Source organism: Pleurodeles waltl, chromosome 6 (genome assembly GCF_031143425.1).
Source record: "Pleurodeles waltl isolate 20211129_DDA chromosome 6, aPleWal1.hap1.20221129, whole genome shotgun sequence".
Taxonomy (NCBI): domain Eukaryota; kingdom Metazoa; phylum Chordata; class Amphibia; order Caudata; family Salamandridae; genus Pleurodeles; species Pleurodeles waltl.
The window spans coordinates 331,448,267-331,464,600 of NC_090445.1; the positions used below are offsets into that span (position 1 = coordinate 331,448,267).

The following is a 16,334-nucleotide window of genomic DNA, read 5'->3' on the forward strand; positions in this document are numbered from 1 at the left end:
TGAAAACCAGGCACAGCACACTACCGATCAATGAGTCAATGCTGCTTCGTGACGCATGCCTTGCTGTAGGTAGCATGTAGCTGGGCCACTGAGTATTGGTGGTTGGAAGTCCCTAATGTCTCTCACCAAAATGGTTTGTGAACATTCGACTGCAGTGGTCATCTATAAAAGAGCTCCCACATTTCAGTGAAACAGTGTGAAGGTCCCATGAAACAAGGGACATACCAGCCATTCTAGGAAGGCTGCCACTTTTACCCAAAGGCCCTCAAGTCTTGAGAGACAGCCAGGGACAAAAAACAAACAAAAGCATTGCACCTGTCTTGGGATGGGTCAACAGACATAGAAGAAGTAACATGCAGCCGTCTTGGAATATGCCTATTGCAAAGACACGAGAGGAAGTATACTTGACGCTAAGGACAAAAATCTATTTATCGTTAATATTCCCATTGTTTTTGTGAGGTGAAGTGGAAAGTTGCATCATTGTGGAAGGCAAACTAACTGCCACCTGGCAAGATTGAGAAAAAACAAAAAATTAATCTATGACATGTAGGTCGAAATAAATAAGCAGACATTCTTGAATTCCCAAGAAGAACATTAAAATGCCTTAAGACTAGTATGCCAGGTACTGTAAGAAATGAGTTACTTACCTGTATGTCCAGTTCTCCAGCATTGGTATGCTTCATATATTCACATACTTGAATCATACCCTGTTGTCAGGCTGGGAATCACCAGTAATCTTAAATAGCAGGTAAACTGGGTTAAAATGGCCAAGGCCTCAACAACAGTGTTTTTCGTAGCAAATTCACCTCATTTGAAGTAGCCCGAACTTCAGCCAATGAGGTGGAAGTTCCAGATCTTCTACCCTACTCTCCCAAGAGGTCCCCATAGCTCATATTTCATAGCACAAGTGTGAGAAAAACATGTAATGGTTGAGCCTCTGACCAGGAAGAGAAGAGAGCCACATGTGAATATATGAAAGATACCTACGCTGGAGTTACAGGTAAGTACCTACTTTCTTTGTCAGCATTGAATATTTCATATATTCACGTGCTTGAAGCAGTTCATAACAATTTTAATAAATATTAGAATACAGGAAGCAGGCTCACCTTTACTGAAAGAGGTTTGGGAGGACTGCCTGTCCCAATTCTGTATCAACTTCTGGGTTCATATCAAGGCAGTAGTTCTTTGTGAATGTTTTCCTGCTCCTCCAGTTAACTGCGCGACAGATGTCTTGCAAGGGTACGTCAGAGTAGAGTACAGTAGTCTTAGCCATGATTCTGGTGGAATGTGCCCTTACCATTCTTTGGAGGGGAATGCAACAATCTTTCTGCTAACATTGTTGGATTTGGGAAGAATGAATGGAGTATGACAGTGAAAGTCAGTAGAGACTTTGGGTATAAATTTAGGATTGGTTTGCGAATCAGGGAAAGTGTTCCTTGATAATGAATGTTTGCATCTCCCCTACCCTTCTTGCTGATGTAAGCACTATGATAAGGGCTGTTTTCCACAAACTTTAGGTGTGCTTTATGGATCGGTTTGAAGGGAGGCAACATCAGTTAACTTAAGGCAGTACTGAACTCTCAAAACATCAGAGGGTGCTTCACAGGTGGAAACACTCAAAAGAATCCCGTCATAAAATGTTTTATGATTCTCTAGGTGAACAGAGTGGATAAGGCCACTTATGTTTTGATATTGCCACCAGATGGACTCGCACAAATGATACTGCAGATCTTTTTCAGCCAACAAGTATTGGGTATTTGGTGAGTTTGTATGAGTATTGGATGAAACCCCTAGTCTTTGCAACAGGCACAGAAACAGTTCCATTTAGTGTTTAATGTCTTTACCGTAGCTGGTGCCAATATTTGTGGTATGATGTTCCGACATTCCATTGGCAAATCCAAGTGGGCAAACTTTAAGTGATCAGTTACCATGCTGACAGATTCAATGATTGGGGTCTCCTCTGTGAATTAGGGACCAGGTTGGGGTGTGGTTACAGTGGTATCTCCGGAAGAGCAGAAAGTTGCAGGAGTGGAGCAAAGAGGACTGGAGTGCAATTATCTGATTTTGCCTGCCTCAAAACCTTGGGGGTCAAGGAAAATGGAGGAAAGGCATAGGGAAAAAAGTTGGAGCATCTGAACGAAAGGCATTGCCCATGGTTCCCGGTTGCCAAAATCTGCTAGCGAAGCACTGGCATTTTTGTTGTTCTGAGTCGCAAACAAATTGATTGTGGGCTGACCTTATTGTCGAAAGATTTAATTCACTTGATCATGGTGATTTTCCCACTTATGGCAGTCTGATAGTTGTCGACTGAGAGCATCCGCCTCATTGTTTTTGCATCCTGGCAAGTTTTCCACAGCAATGTTAATTTTGGGGGAAACAGCCCAGCCCCATAGGAGTTGAGCCTATTTCGAGAGAGGGCGGGACAACATCTCCCAATTCTTGCTATGTAAAACATAGATCTAGTATTGCCCATCCTGATGAGGACTGCTTGGCCTGCTAGTCTTGCTAGGAACACTTGTTGGTCCAGTGTTATAGCATGGAGATCTAGTACGTAGATGTGAAAAGTATTTTATGCCTCTAAACAGAGGCCTTTGGTTGACAACTGTTGCAGGTAAGCCCCCAAACTTTCCACGGACACATCTGAAGCACCACTTAGAATGATAAAGACAGGAATGGAAGACCTGGCTTGAGGTTTGCGGGGAATCTCTGCCACAATAGCGCCTGTGTTAGTCATCTGGTGACTCAGAGTATGTCATCACATGAGCCATCGATTTGATTCCATTGAATGTCCAGTTCTTGTTGAATGGGGCTCATGCAAAGCCTTCAAAAGGAAATGAGACCTATGTCCAGTAGAGACGTGCAGTGTCTGTCTGTGATTTATTGTCTGGTAGATAGGTTCTTTACATGGTCTGAAGCTTCGGCACTCCTTCTGGTGATGGGAATGCCATCCCCAACTGTGCATCACATAGCAATCCCATGAACTGAATCTTTATGTGCAGCTCTAAATAAGATTACTTTTTGTTTAATGTGAGACCCAAACTCTGAAATAGACTGATGCAGGCAGCTTTAGAAGTCTTTGTCTCTTCCTCTGATGGAGCCTTGCTAAGTCAATTGTCCAACTGTGGGTACAGTTGATAACCCTGTTGCTTGAGGAAGACAGCAACTGGAGCTAGGCGCTAAGTGCAAATCCGAAATGTTGATTTGAGATGAATGGGAGCCCCTTGAATTGATAGTGCTGCCCTCCCACTGAAAAGCGGAAGAAATTCTTGTCCCTTAGATGGACAGGAATATATGGAAATACATGTCTTAAAAGAGTAGGGATGTCAGGTAATCTCCTGTCTCGATCATTAAAAAGGCTTCCTGAAGCATAGCCATCCAAAAAGACTGCCTATTCTGAAATGTGTTCATTTGTCTGAGATTTAGATGTGTCATTTTCTTTTTAATCAAAAGAATCTGGAATACAATTCCTGGTTGCTCTGTGATTTGGGGACCTTCTCGATTGGCCCATTGAGGAGAAGGAACATTTCCAGTTGCAATTCCCTAAAGTGGAGATGATGTTTCATTTTTGGGTGGCCAGATAGGTGGACTTTGTACAAATTCCAAGAATGTCCTGTGTGTACCATTTGCTGCACACACTGGTCCTAAATTATCGGCTCCCATGCAGGGACAAAATGGTAAATTGTCCTCCACTTTCTGAGATTGAGTTGGAAAGTAGGGGCAGCAGTGGCTAGTCAATTTCTCTTCTGTGTTTTGTTTGAGGTTATTTTGGAGGAGCTCCACTTTTGCCAGATGATCTTCCTTAGCCTTGTCTTTAGTTACAGTGGGGTGTATATCCTTGGTCATAACATATTTGCCTTTGGGGGTAGTATTGTCGTACTTGACCTCCACATTGATTGAAACCTCTCCTGTAAACTTGGAACCTGCATGAGACATGAAAAGTGGTTGAGCAGGACCTTTGTATTGCAGTAGTGCTAGTGATTTTGCTGTATCTGTGTCCGTTTTGGTACTCTGGAGGGTCTGTTCCAGATACTTCCCAAACACACAAAGGCCATTAAACAGTATGCCAATGTTCTTTGACTGTACCTCTGTGCGGAATGCTGTGGATCTGAGCCAAGCTCGCCTTTTCAAAACAGCTGCCCCTACTAGCTGGCAGAAACCTGCTTACGAAACGTATACTGATGTGTCAATTGTGGCTGGTGGTATTATTTCTCCTGCTTTGAGAATTGACTTAGCAGCCTCTTTTTTGTCATCTAGAATGAGGCCAAGCAGTGTCAAAATGTCATGCCACATTGGGTAATCATATTGTTCTAAAATTGCTAAAGCATTGCCAGGATTAATGAATATTGCAGTCATCGAACTAATTCTGCAGCCAAATTATCTTTTCACCTGTTGTCTCTGTCTGGGTGAGCAGACAGTGGTGGGAGAGGGTAATTGATCTATACTGGGCTGCTGATGCTCCCACAGATTCCGGCTTTGGGTCGCCAGTAAGGAAGGCTGAAGCCATATCTGAGGCCCTACATTTCTACAATTGTGGTATTACTCCTGGGACTTTAGTTGGCATCTTCATTCGTTTTAGCCCTCCCGACCAGACGAAGGGGATCATTATGAACTCCGGCGGTTCAGCCCGCCATGCCGGCGGCGCGTGAGGAGACCGCCACCGGCATGGCGGGCTGAACCGCCATATAATGAACACATGGGCAGTGCAGGGGCCCCTGTGCGGTGCCCCATCGTGCAGGTCACTGCCCGATTTACGGCCAGTGATCTGCGCGAAGGGTGCAGTTGCACCCGCAGTACAGAGGCATTGACGGCGGCTCCATGTGGAGCCACCAGCAGTGTCCCGGACATGCATTCTGCTGGGCCATTCGGCAGAACAATGTTTATGCCCGCCGGCCCAGCAGAATGTTCTTTATGCGGCCGGCGGGGTCCCAAGGGGGCTGGAGGTCAGTTAAATGACTGCCAGTCTAAACACAGCGGTAAACACCACCGAGTTCATTATGAGGGCCAAAAATCTAGTATGGATTTGAATTTTATGGTCTTGTGTGGCTGCTCCCTGTAGTCATAAAGAAGCACTGCTGTTCTACCGGTAAATTGAACTTTTAAGCAGCTCTCTCCATTATAGGATAAAAGTGGGCTATATCATCTGGGGGACAATCTGGCTCTTTGAGTATGCTGTAGTCTTCCAACTCATCATCTCCTCCATAACCTCCTGGCAGACGTTCCTGATCCTGTTCATTACCACTTCAATTCACATAGCCAGTAGCGACTTCCTCTCCTATGTCCTTTGGAGTTGGTGGGGAAGTGGTTTGTTAAAAAGTCTGGGATTTGGTTCCTTTTGAGGTGGTGGATGTGTATATATCGAGGAAGCTTATGATGTCAGATGAGGAGGTGGAGCAGGCAAAGCAGGCACTGCGGGAGGAATAAAAGTGAATTGTACCGAAGGGTTCTGAGGCAATAATCTGTCAAAAATATCCATTATTTGCTGTAGTGTAGGTAATAAGCCACAGGCACCTATGAGAGTTCTGGCTCTCTAATGTAACTAGGAGGTTGATTGTAAATTGTTAGGTGTAAAATCCTGTTGATACATATACTCTTGATAAGGATCCTTCCATCTTTTATGTCCTCAAAGTATGGGGCGTACCTTATCCAGTTGTGTACCAAATTTGGCAGGACTGTAGGCAAGTTTGCTGACATTTTCTTCTAGTTGCCAGTCCAGAATGTGGGTAGGTAAACTTGCTGTCACCTTTACTGGTGAAAAGGTAATTGCAGAAAAAGCTGTTGTCAACAGCAAGGTGTCAACATTGAAGGTATTGTTGTCATCAAGGTTATCCAGAGCTATGGTAACAGCATCAATGGTGGAAGGAGTGACTTTCTTGGACTGGTTGCCGAAAGTGTAATGGTTGCTGAGGGTGTCATTGTCATCAACAGAAACAAGTTGAGATTTTTCTTCTTGGTAGTCATTGACAAATGGATTGGAAATGGATAGAAGGCAAAGGTTTTTTGTTCTTTAATGATGATTGTACCTCATAGGAATGATATTTCTGTGCAGTTTGTTTAAACAGACAGGCATTATCTTTCTTCGAGTGCTTGTCTGAGGAAACTCCATAATTTGAGGAGGTAACTGCAAGCACTTTATGAAATATGTCCATTACAGGAAACTCCTTTTTTGCACTACCTTTGTGGAAGTATTTGGTGGGGCCCTTTTCACTGAATCAATCCCAGACAATGGGGAATTTCCCCTTAGAAGGAGGGTATTTCTTACTACTTTCTAGCAAATATAGTAGCAAACTCCTCTCTCTGTCATTCAGAGATTTAGAAGAAAATGTCTTACATATCTCACAGCATGAATGAGTAGGATGTTATGTGGATTATTAATGTATATATTTCCATGTGCAGGATTTGAATAAAGATTTTTTTCACTCTGTTAGTCATAGTGACTGTTGGTGACAGAGAAATAAAGGGAGTCCATGACTGAGAAAAAATAATTTATCCTAAAAGACAACTCACAGTACTCTGGAACCTGAAGGTAGGGTTAGTTCTGTCCCAGGATAGGCTAAAAAAGGTAACAGGATAAGGTCACTAGGAGGTTAGAGCAGGGCTCTGCAAGGGGACTCCCTCGCACATGGCAGTAGAAATCTGAACTATGGTGGCCTCTAGGGGGAGTGGGAGAGCTAGCACTTCCACATCATTGGCTGAAATTTGGGTTTCCTTAAATAAGGTGGCTGTGCTACTAAACAAACACTGTTGTTGAGGGTGATGGTCAAGTTAACACTGTTTACTGCTATTTAAGTTTACCAGTGAGACCCACCCTGGTGATAGAGATTCAAGCATGTCAATATATGAAAGATCCAGTTCTGGGGATGATGCAAACCTCACCCTGAATCCTGAGAAGACAAAGCTAAAATATAATGGTCACATTTTCAATGACAATTGCATGTGACCTAACCCTGGCTTGGTAGGCTTACTAGGCAAACCCACAGCGTCACTGATGCCCTGTAGTGTGATCATCCCTAGAATGGCCAGCTTCTGTGGTGAATACATTAAGAACTATACCACCATTAGTATGCCACCATGAGACCTTACCAAGCAAGGTAGCACATTCAAGTCAAATAATGAAGATAAAAAGGCAGATGCAAAAGACATGCCAAGGGATCTAAACACTGCTATATAGATCTGCAGCATTTTTAAAAGCGAGGGCCTGTTTCTATAAATAACCTGTACATCTCTAAGAATAAATGGCACATCCGTATGAAGGAGAGCTTCATTTCGAAAAGCGTGAGTGGCCCTCTCATTCAATAAATGACTTCTTTCCAGTGATAAATGTTTACCCAGGAGTACGTTGTTTAATGTTCTGTTCAGCAACAAGATTGTTTCCAGGAATTTGGAATGACTGGTTATAATGTTTTTTTTTCATCCTATACTTGGCAAAGTGACTGTGAGGCAGTAAGATACCTAGCTGGGATATAGGATGTTTGTGGTGATTGGGCAGATAAAGGAATACCCAAGAATAGAAAAAAACATATGAACTGAAGTTTGGGAAATATTAAAAAACATAACCAGGACCAACTGTTTGGAAGACGGGATATCTCAGAAACCTTTGTATTTCTTTTATACTATAATTCCCACTGAAAATGTTCTGCTTGCTGGAACTAGGGGTGCTCTTCATGGTTACCTTGGAGTAAAACTATCTCAAGATGTACTGCAGACCACTAATCATGTCTTACTTCTATACTAAATGGAGGGAATTGAAGGGTTCCTGTGTAGTGCCTGGGGTTGGCTGCACAGGATTTTCAAGACTTGCATAAACTTCTCAATCCACATGGTTCTACGGCTCCAAGTACCAGCCTTCTCAGCAGCCACCACTGATCATCAGTGAAACAGTCAGAAGATGCTACATGGCAGACTGCTTCTTTCTTTTGGGGTGGTTACTCCCATTTATAGCCAGGGGCCTGGTTCTAGCACTGAGAGGCTGCCAATGACCCACAGTGTGCCAGGGGAATGGTCTGAGAAGGGATGATTTCTGTCTCATTGAACCTTTAGTGTCCAGATGGCCTAGCTGTTGTGAACTACTATAACCACACTAATTACAACACATTTTAACAGCATGGGATAGAAGGGTGTGGACTTTGTCTAAGATTCCAACTCTTCGGGGCAGACCAGGGACTGGGACAGTGGGCATTAGTGAAGGGACTGACACTGCCTAGATTTGATACCAGCCTGGACAGCAGTGAATGCTCAAACTTAAGCTGACCTCAAAAGTTATGTTCCCAGGCTCCACCCAGCATCCCAGGGCCATCCTTTCAGTTCCTATTTAGCCACCATATTCTTAGGTCCCTCTCACAGCTCTCCCTCCAACTCCCCATCTCACCTGGCACATCCAGTAACAGTTCCAAGTCCTGGGTCATGATTTTAGCCATCCGACAGGCTTCCATGGCTCGCTGTGCAGCCAGCATTGCAGCATCGGCCTTCCGACGAGCCTCACTGGTCCTATGGAAGAAAGGGCAGTGTTCACTTAGACATCAAAGAATCAGGCTCAAGACAGAGTACCCCCATCTCATTCATCATAATAGATGGATCTTTCACCACACAGATAGCCAGATCAATATATCAATAAAATAATGTAAGACCCTCAAACAGACTATGAACAGACCAAAGCCAGTATGTCATTAAACTATTCACATAGGCCCTCATTTTGATATCGGCGATAAATGCCACCTACCGCCGCGGTGACAGCCGCGAAAAAGCCGTCAAAGCGGCTAATATCCATCCGCCAAATTATGCCCACAGCTGGATTTCCGCCACAAGAAGGACGGAAATCCGTCTGTGGCCATACTGGCGGATGGTGTTAAGGTGGCGCTGCTACCACCAGCAGCTCCACGCCAGTAGACCGCCGCCAGCCGTATCATGACCTGTGATACAGCCTGGTGATGTTCTGCTGGCGGGCGCTGCTGGTGGTAGCAGCACCCCGTCCAGTCCCCTGCTAGAAGACCTCCTGTATGCAAGTAAGTTGGGTTTCCGACAAGGGAGGGTGATGGGTGGTGTTGTGTGTGCATGTGGGGGTGTGTGCATGAATGTGTGAATGTGTGCGTGATTGCGAATGTGTGTGTAGTGTTGTTTGCATATGTGTGTGTGCATGTGTGAGAATGCGTGTATGAATGGAAATGTGAATGCGTGTCTGCGTGTCAGTGTGCATGTGGTACGGATGTGTGTGTGAATGAATGGATGCATGCGTGAATGAATGCTTGTATGCCTGTGTGAGTGAGTGTGTGTATGCGTGGTGCATGTCTGCGAGTGTGTGTGTATGGGGTGGGTGGGAGATTGGAAGGGGGGAAACGTGGATGTAGGGTGGAATGGGGGGCGTCTGGAGAGTTTGGGGAGGTGAACCTTCTACCAGTGACGGAGAAGGAATTCCCTGTCACTGGTAGTGCCTACCGCCATGGTTTTCGTGGCGTTCACCATGGCGCTAAGCTGGGTCATTATCCCGCCGGTAGTACATTAGTGGATGCCGGGCTGGAAATCATTATCTCCGGCCCGGGGGCTGCTACCGCCATGGCAGTCGGAGTGGTACATTTGCGGGTTGGCTGCAGCCAACCCGCCAATGTCATAATGTTGCAGTATGTACCGCCAGCCTGTTGGTGGTACTACCGCCACATTATCTCCGACCGCCGGGGACCCCCATAGTCTGTGACACGTATGAAGGAGTTATCAGCTGTTCAGGACTAGCTTGCATTCTGCAGAACAATAAAATGACTGGGAGCTATTGCTTTTACTTGTAGTTAAGTACCACGTATAGTATACTGAGATAAATTATTTTTTCCCTGAGTAAACCTGGGAAGCAGTTTTGTATCTTACTGATATTGATGCAAACAAACTAGTAAAAACAATGCAATACTTGTTTTTATTGACAGACAAAATGAGTTAGCAATTATTGTCAAAACCATACAAGTGGCTGTTGTAACAGTTTTACACAGGAATGTTTTTGTTTGTTTTACATCACTTTTAAAGGACTAAAGGGCATATTTACAAGAAAGTGGCGCATCAGCCCTGATGTGCCACTCTTCTTGCATGACCCCTGTCCCACCTAACGACACCATAGTTGCGCCGTATTTATAATACGGCGCACCATGGCGGTCGTTAGGACAATAGCGTCAAAATGTTTGATGTTATTGTGGTGCTTTGCTGCACTAGCATCAAAAATGTTGACACTAATGCAGCAAAGCACAGGAAGGCCCATTGATTAAAATGGGTGCGTCATTTTAATGCCTGCTCTGAGCAGACGTTAAAAATGACGGAAGAAATGGGACAGTGAAATGTTGTAAATTTCACTGTGCCATTTTTCGGGCCTCCCTGCATCGGAATGCCCCCTGACGCAGGCATAATGTGGCGATGTGGGTTGCAAAGTGGCGCAGTGCAAGCATTGTGCCACTTTGTAAATACGGCATGGAGGAAAAGCCACCTTAGTGCATATCTTAGCGTTAAAAAAATGACGCTATGGAGGTGCAAGATAGCGCTAGGGACTTGAAAATATACCCCTATGCTTCTTACTACTGTGCTACTGAATAACGAGTCTAAGAATACTGAGATACAAGAATATTGTGGACAAAATACTTGAGATGTGTAAAGGAGGTATTGATTTACTACTCCTAGCTCTACATCTGCTTACCTTGAATATATATGTATATCGTCAAGGTACATATAAGTGGAGTTAGTGTGGTGTTGCCGCGTCCTCGCGACTCCCGTTTTACGTCCCGAGCTCGTGACAGAGAGCTCGAGACACTGGGAGTCAAGAGGACGGTTGAGGCGGTAGCTGCGACATCGCAGCGGTCTACGTTTTTAATAAAAGAGCTTATCCTTACCTTTGTGAAGTCAACGATCCTGATCAGGGGTGGGTGAAATTGCGTGATTTTTTTGTCGCAAAATTTCAGGAAGTTCCATGGAAGTTTTACAAAGTAAACTTTCAGAGCAACGTTTTGTTTACGTTTTTTAAACAAGCACTCACCTTGTGTAAAAAAGTATCACAAGGTGCCAGTAGAATACAGGTTCAAGTAGAAATCTCTCAGTGAGACATTTTCTGTGCAAACAAGTCTCCTGCTGGGATCTCTCAAGACTTCTGTACGTGAGGTATGCATTTGCTTAAAAAACATTACGCAAAGTTGTGTAATGTGAAATTTCATGAGTTTTATGGCTGTAATTTAAATTTTGCCCAGGCCTGTTGGTGAACTCTTAGCACACAAGGCGTGTTTCTTCACTTCTTGGTGCATGAGAACACGCATCACACTTTCATCAAAGTCCTGGTCACTCTGTAGACAAATCCTGTCTGATTCCGCTTTCTGCATCTGTCTGAACCTACCTCTTTAATTATCTTGTCTGTGATTGCTGACTGTGTACTTGTGTTTGAAGGGTCTTCACCTTGGTTAGATATTCAACAACAATGCATATTGCTTTGAAATAATATCCTTGTTTTCCAGCCAGGTTCATACATGTGTTCGTATTTTGCCAGCAGGTTAGTGTGAATCTGGGTTTCCCCACCCCCCTACCAAGTCTCCCTGTGCTAAAGTATAGGGAAAAGTAAAAAGGTTTATTCAAATTGGAAAACGTTTGTTAAAATATTTTTGGGTGAAATATTAATGTAAATTATTTTTATATATTAAGTCTAAAAGTAGACATTAAAAATAAATTCATTGGGGGCGTGGCTTCGGGCGTCAAGATGGCGGTCGCACTCTGAGAGTGCTCTGGACCCCTCCGTCATCCGCCCATAGCTAACGCGGTTTTGCCGAGCGAGGGATGCCGCTTCGACTCTCCCCGTGATCCCTGGATCCCGAGGAGCCGGTGGAGGTGAGCGGTGGCGAAAGGCAGGCTCTGATCTGCCGCCGCGGCCCGACCGGCTCCGAGGGGAAAGAAAAAAAAAATGGCGGCTGGGACGGGGTCTCCGTGGCTGATTCGGCTCCGACGCTGTTGCCCTTACTGACGCCGCGGCGCCGGGCTGGGGGCGCCCCGCGGGCCCTGGAGAGCGCTGGGTCGTGCTCCGCGTGTGGAGCCCCGTGGACGGAAGAGACGGCCCTGTCCCGACCCGAGAAAAAGGCCCTACGTTAGCGGGGCCGCCCCTGGGTGCCCGCGCGGAGGCGCCGGAGTGGGGGACCCGCGGGGCCCCGCCGGACCGGAAGTACGCCGGGGGTCCGGGAGGGCATTGGGACCGCGCCCCACACGCGGAGCCCCGCGGAGCCCCGCGGAGCCCCGCGGACTGAGGGGACGACGACGGCTCGGGGGAGAGGCCCTGCGCCGAGAGGGCGGCCCCGGGGTGCCCACACAGAGACGATCGACGGGGAGGCTCCGCGGTGACCCGCCGGACGGGGGACGCACCGGGAACCCTGGAGAGCACTGGGGCGCGAAGTCCCACGGATTGGAGGAGGCAACGCCACCCCGGCCCAAGAAGAGGGGCCCTGCGCCGACGGGACTGCCTCCGGACGCCCAGCTGAACTGTCAGTGGAGAAGACCCACGGAACCCCACTGAAGGGAGGCGGGACGCTGTTGGCACGAGGAGGAACAGCGTGACAGTGGTATGGAGGATGCCCACCCGCGGCTCCCATTCCCTCTCCTCCACCCTGGTGCCTTGATTGTCTTGGGGTGGGGGCCGGGAGCGTGTGGCATGCCTGAGTCGTTCGGGGGATCAGAGGTGACCCCACATATTCTTCAAGCAGCTATCGACAAGCGGGCCGGCGGGCCAATCTCACCCTCCCCGACGAGGCCGCTGACCTGAATGGCCCGACCACCAACGCGACAAAAAACAGGCCGTGAACTTGGGACACTGCGACATCCAGGGAGACTGGATCCGAGCCACCCCGTGGATACCCAATCATAACAAGTGAACCAAGGCCCAAGATTTAAATCGAAACACGGCAAGACTTAACCTGTCCGACTCCCCCCCCCTGCGCCACGATGGGGAGAGACAAGGCGAACAAACAACCTCCACCCTCTCAGCAAAAGATCGACCAGTTCACGACGCCGACAGGACAGCGGGGAGAGGGGGACACGGCTAGTGGGGGCCCGGCGCCGGACGGAGTGAGCGCCATCCTCCAGGCCATCCAAACTTCGCAATCCGCTGTAGAGACCAAAATCGGGGAAGTACGGGAGGATGTGGGCCTTGTTAGGCAGGACCTCAGAAACGCAGTGAACCGGATCACTGAGGTCGAGGCCAGAGTCTCCCAGACTGAAAGCGACCTATCCGACCTTAAAGCCAAGGTAACCCAGCTGATGACTCGATCCGGAGAGTTGCACCGCCGCGCTGAGGACGCGGAGAACCGGTCAAGACGCAACAACCTGCGCTTCATTGGTTTTCCAGAGGGCATAGAGGACGGCGGGGCCTCCGAATTCCTAGAGAATTGGATCAAGACCTGGATGCCGGAACAGTCCCTCTCGCCCTGGTTTGTGGTTGAGCGAGCCCACAGGGCACTTGCCCCTCGTCCCCCTCCGGGCGGCCCAAAACGCCCGATGATTGCTCGCTTCCTCAACTTTAAAGACAGAGATAGCATCCTCAAGGAGGCTAGGCGTCTGGAAGACCTCCACTGGGAAAACCACAGGATCCTAATCTTCCCGGACTACACCCGTGAGGTCCAGACTCGCCGTCGTTCGTATGAGCAGGTTAAACAAAAACTTAGAGCAATGCAGCTCTCTTACATGCTCCTCTTCCCCGCAAGACTCAAAGTCCTCTTGGCCGGGAAAGCTCATTTTTTTGAAACACCTGAAGAGGCATGGGACTGACTTACAGAGGAGGGCGTCGGAGCCCGGAGAGGCCCCCCGGGTCCTACTGAAAAGATCTCCCGGATGGGACCCCCCCTCCCGGAGGGGCCCCGGAGGAGCCGGAGACGTACCAGGTCCCGGAGGGGGGGGATAAAAGGAAAAGATCCAGACACTCTGGTGGACAATGAGACGGCCCGGAACTTAGACTCACAGACCGAGGGAAGTGCGGACCCTCCCGAGCCTCGGGCCTCGGCCCAGGCGATGGACGACGAACGCTTGAGCCAGTCCCCGGCACTTGATTAATACTGACAATGAAACATACTTGACCCCTGCTGGGGGACCCCCGGGGGGCGACCCGGGTTGTTCAACCTTTAAGACGCGGGCCCCTAGGGGACCGTCGTTGGTCACGCTGTGCCCCTCTGACGTACGGCACCTTACCTCGGCACACGGCCGCTAATTGCAGTTGATCCGGTTAAATGGAGGGGTCCACCACTCCACCCCAATGATAGTCACTCTGGCTATCTGGTTCTGGTTGGGTATGTGGGCGACAGATGCTTCCGGGGTGGGAGTATGGGGAGGGGGGCAGTTAGGGGGGGGGTTTGAAACCAGTTTAAAGCGTAACGAGTCGCTTAATCTCGTTTGTTATTTTAATATCTCACTGTTAAGTTCAAAACAGCCGTCCCTAGATCCACAACCAGACACTCAATTTGGTACAATACTCATGCAATCCACGATTGGCATGCACTGACACAGGTCCTCTCCTGGAACGTAAATGGCCTGCTAGACAAGATCAAAAGGTCAGCAGTATTTAGCACTCTTCGTAGATATTCACCCTCGGTGTTTTTTTTGCAAGAAACTCACCTCCTCGGGACTAGGTGCCCCATGCTTATGCGCGGAGGTTATGATAGAATATACCATGCGGGCTTCTCTAGAGGCTCCAGGGGTGTGGCCATCCTACTCCACCGCTCCCTACCCATGGTGATTACAGGCACACAATCCGATCCACAGGGCAGATTCGTAGTGGCCACGGGGACGCTCCATGGGTCGCCAATAAACCTTGTCTGTGTGTACGCCCCTCCGGCGGGACTGGACCCCTTCCTACTCTCGCTCCGACGCGTGGCGGCGGAGCTCCCCCAGGGGGCCACCCTGTTGGGAGGAGACTTCAATGCCGTTCTCGACCCCACCCTGGATGTGTCTGGCGGGGCCACTGCCAGTAGATCCAATAGGGCTTCGGCCTTCAACAGCTGGACCGAGAGCCTAGGCCTATGTGACGTATGGAGAACCTGGCACCCCAGGGAGCGGCAATACACGCACACATCAGCTGCCCACCAAACGCAATCCAGAATAGATCTTATATTCATGCCCGCCACGGACCTCCCGAGCGTTACGGGGGCAGAGATACTCCCTCGTGGAGTCTCAGATCATGCTCCAGTACGTGTTTGTTTGGGCGGAACAGACCCCTCCAGGCGCCCGGTGTGGCGACTGAATGCCTGGTATTTGCAGGACGAAGACTATGCCCACGAGGTCACGACTCACCTTACCCAATACTTCGATCTGAATACGGGATCAGTCCAGTCTCCGGGAACACTATGGGCAGCATGTAAGGCCACCCTTAGAGGGCAAGCTAAATACCTCCTCCGTTCCCGCGAAAGGGATCGAAATTCTCAGGTCTCCAAGCTGGAGGCCAAGGCCTTAAGGCTGGAGTGCCAACAAGCGACCTTGCCGTCTGCCTCTACCTTGAGACAACTGACCTTAGTCAGAGGCGAAATCAAACACATAATACTAGAATCGGCTAAACATATCTGGAGAGCTTCCACTGCCCGAATATATGGCTGGGGAGACAAAAATGGGAAGCTCTTGCATTGGTTGGCCACCCGTCCACTGGCCAACAGAGTTATCCCAGAGATTTTAGATGCCTCGGGCACCCTCACCAAAACACCTATTGATATTGCGCAGAGTTTTGCCTCATATTATGCCAGCCTATATGCGAGGCACCCCCGCCCGATTATTGAGAGAGATGCTCCCCTTCTAAACGACATTACCCTTCCTAGGGTCCCCTCGGAGACAAGAGACAGGCTGGACGAAACTATTAGCCTCGAAGAAATCACCAACGCGATCTCCAGGCTGGCATCGGGTAAGACCCCTGGCCCTGACGGGTTCCCAGCAGAGTTATACAAGAAATGCAGTGACATTCTGGGTCCACACCTTCTTAATATGTACGAGGAGGCTGAGAGACTGGGCCGCTTCCCTGTTGGGATCGATCAAGCCACGATTGTAGTGATCCCCAAAACCCAACCACCATCACGACACTGTTCGGCGTACCGGCCCATCTCACTCTTAAACACTGAGGTCAAGGTGCTCTCTTCGATCCTTGCCTCTAGATTGAAAACAGTAATGCCCACTCTGGTGCATCCTGACCAATGTGGCTTTATGCCCACCCGCAGCACCAGACACTGCATCAGGCGGCTACATCTGGCCCTGGCACACAAACCCTTGGCACTACTCCTACTCGATTTCGAGAAAGCCTTTGATACGGTGGACTGGTCTTACCTCGAACAGGTTCTGCAAAGAAACGGGCTCGGCCCCAAATTTCGAAGCCT

The 16,334-nt window shown here is 48.4% G+C and overlaps 1 protein-coding gene across 3 annotated transcripts in view; it reads right to left on the reverse strand.

Annotated features, from left to right (window-relative positions):
• Nucleotides 1-16,334, reverse strand: part of JPH4 (junctophilin 4) — a 261,994-nt gene that overhangs the window by 90,923 nt on the left and 154,737 nt on the right. For all 3 annotated transcript variants that reach the window (XM_069238198.1, XM_069238197.1, XM_069238199.1), the window contains exon 4: nt 8,366-8,484. In XM_069238198.1, coding sequence (XP_069094299.1) covers nt 8,366-8,484 — 119 coding nt within the window. The remainder of the gene's footprint in view (nt 1-8,365; nt 8,485-16,334) is intronic.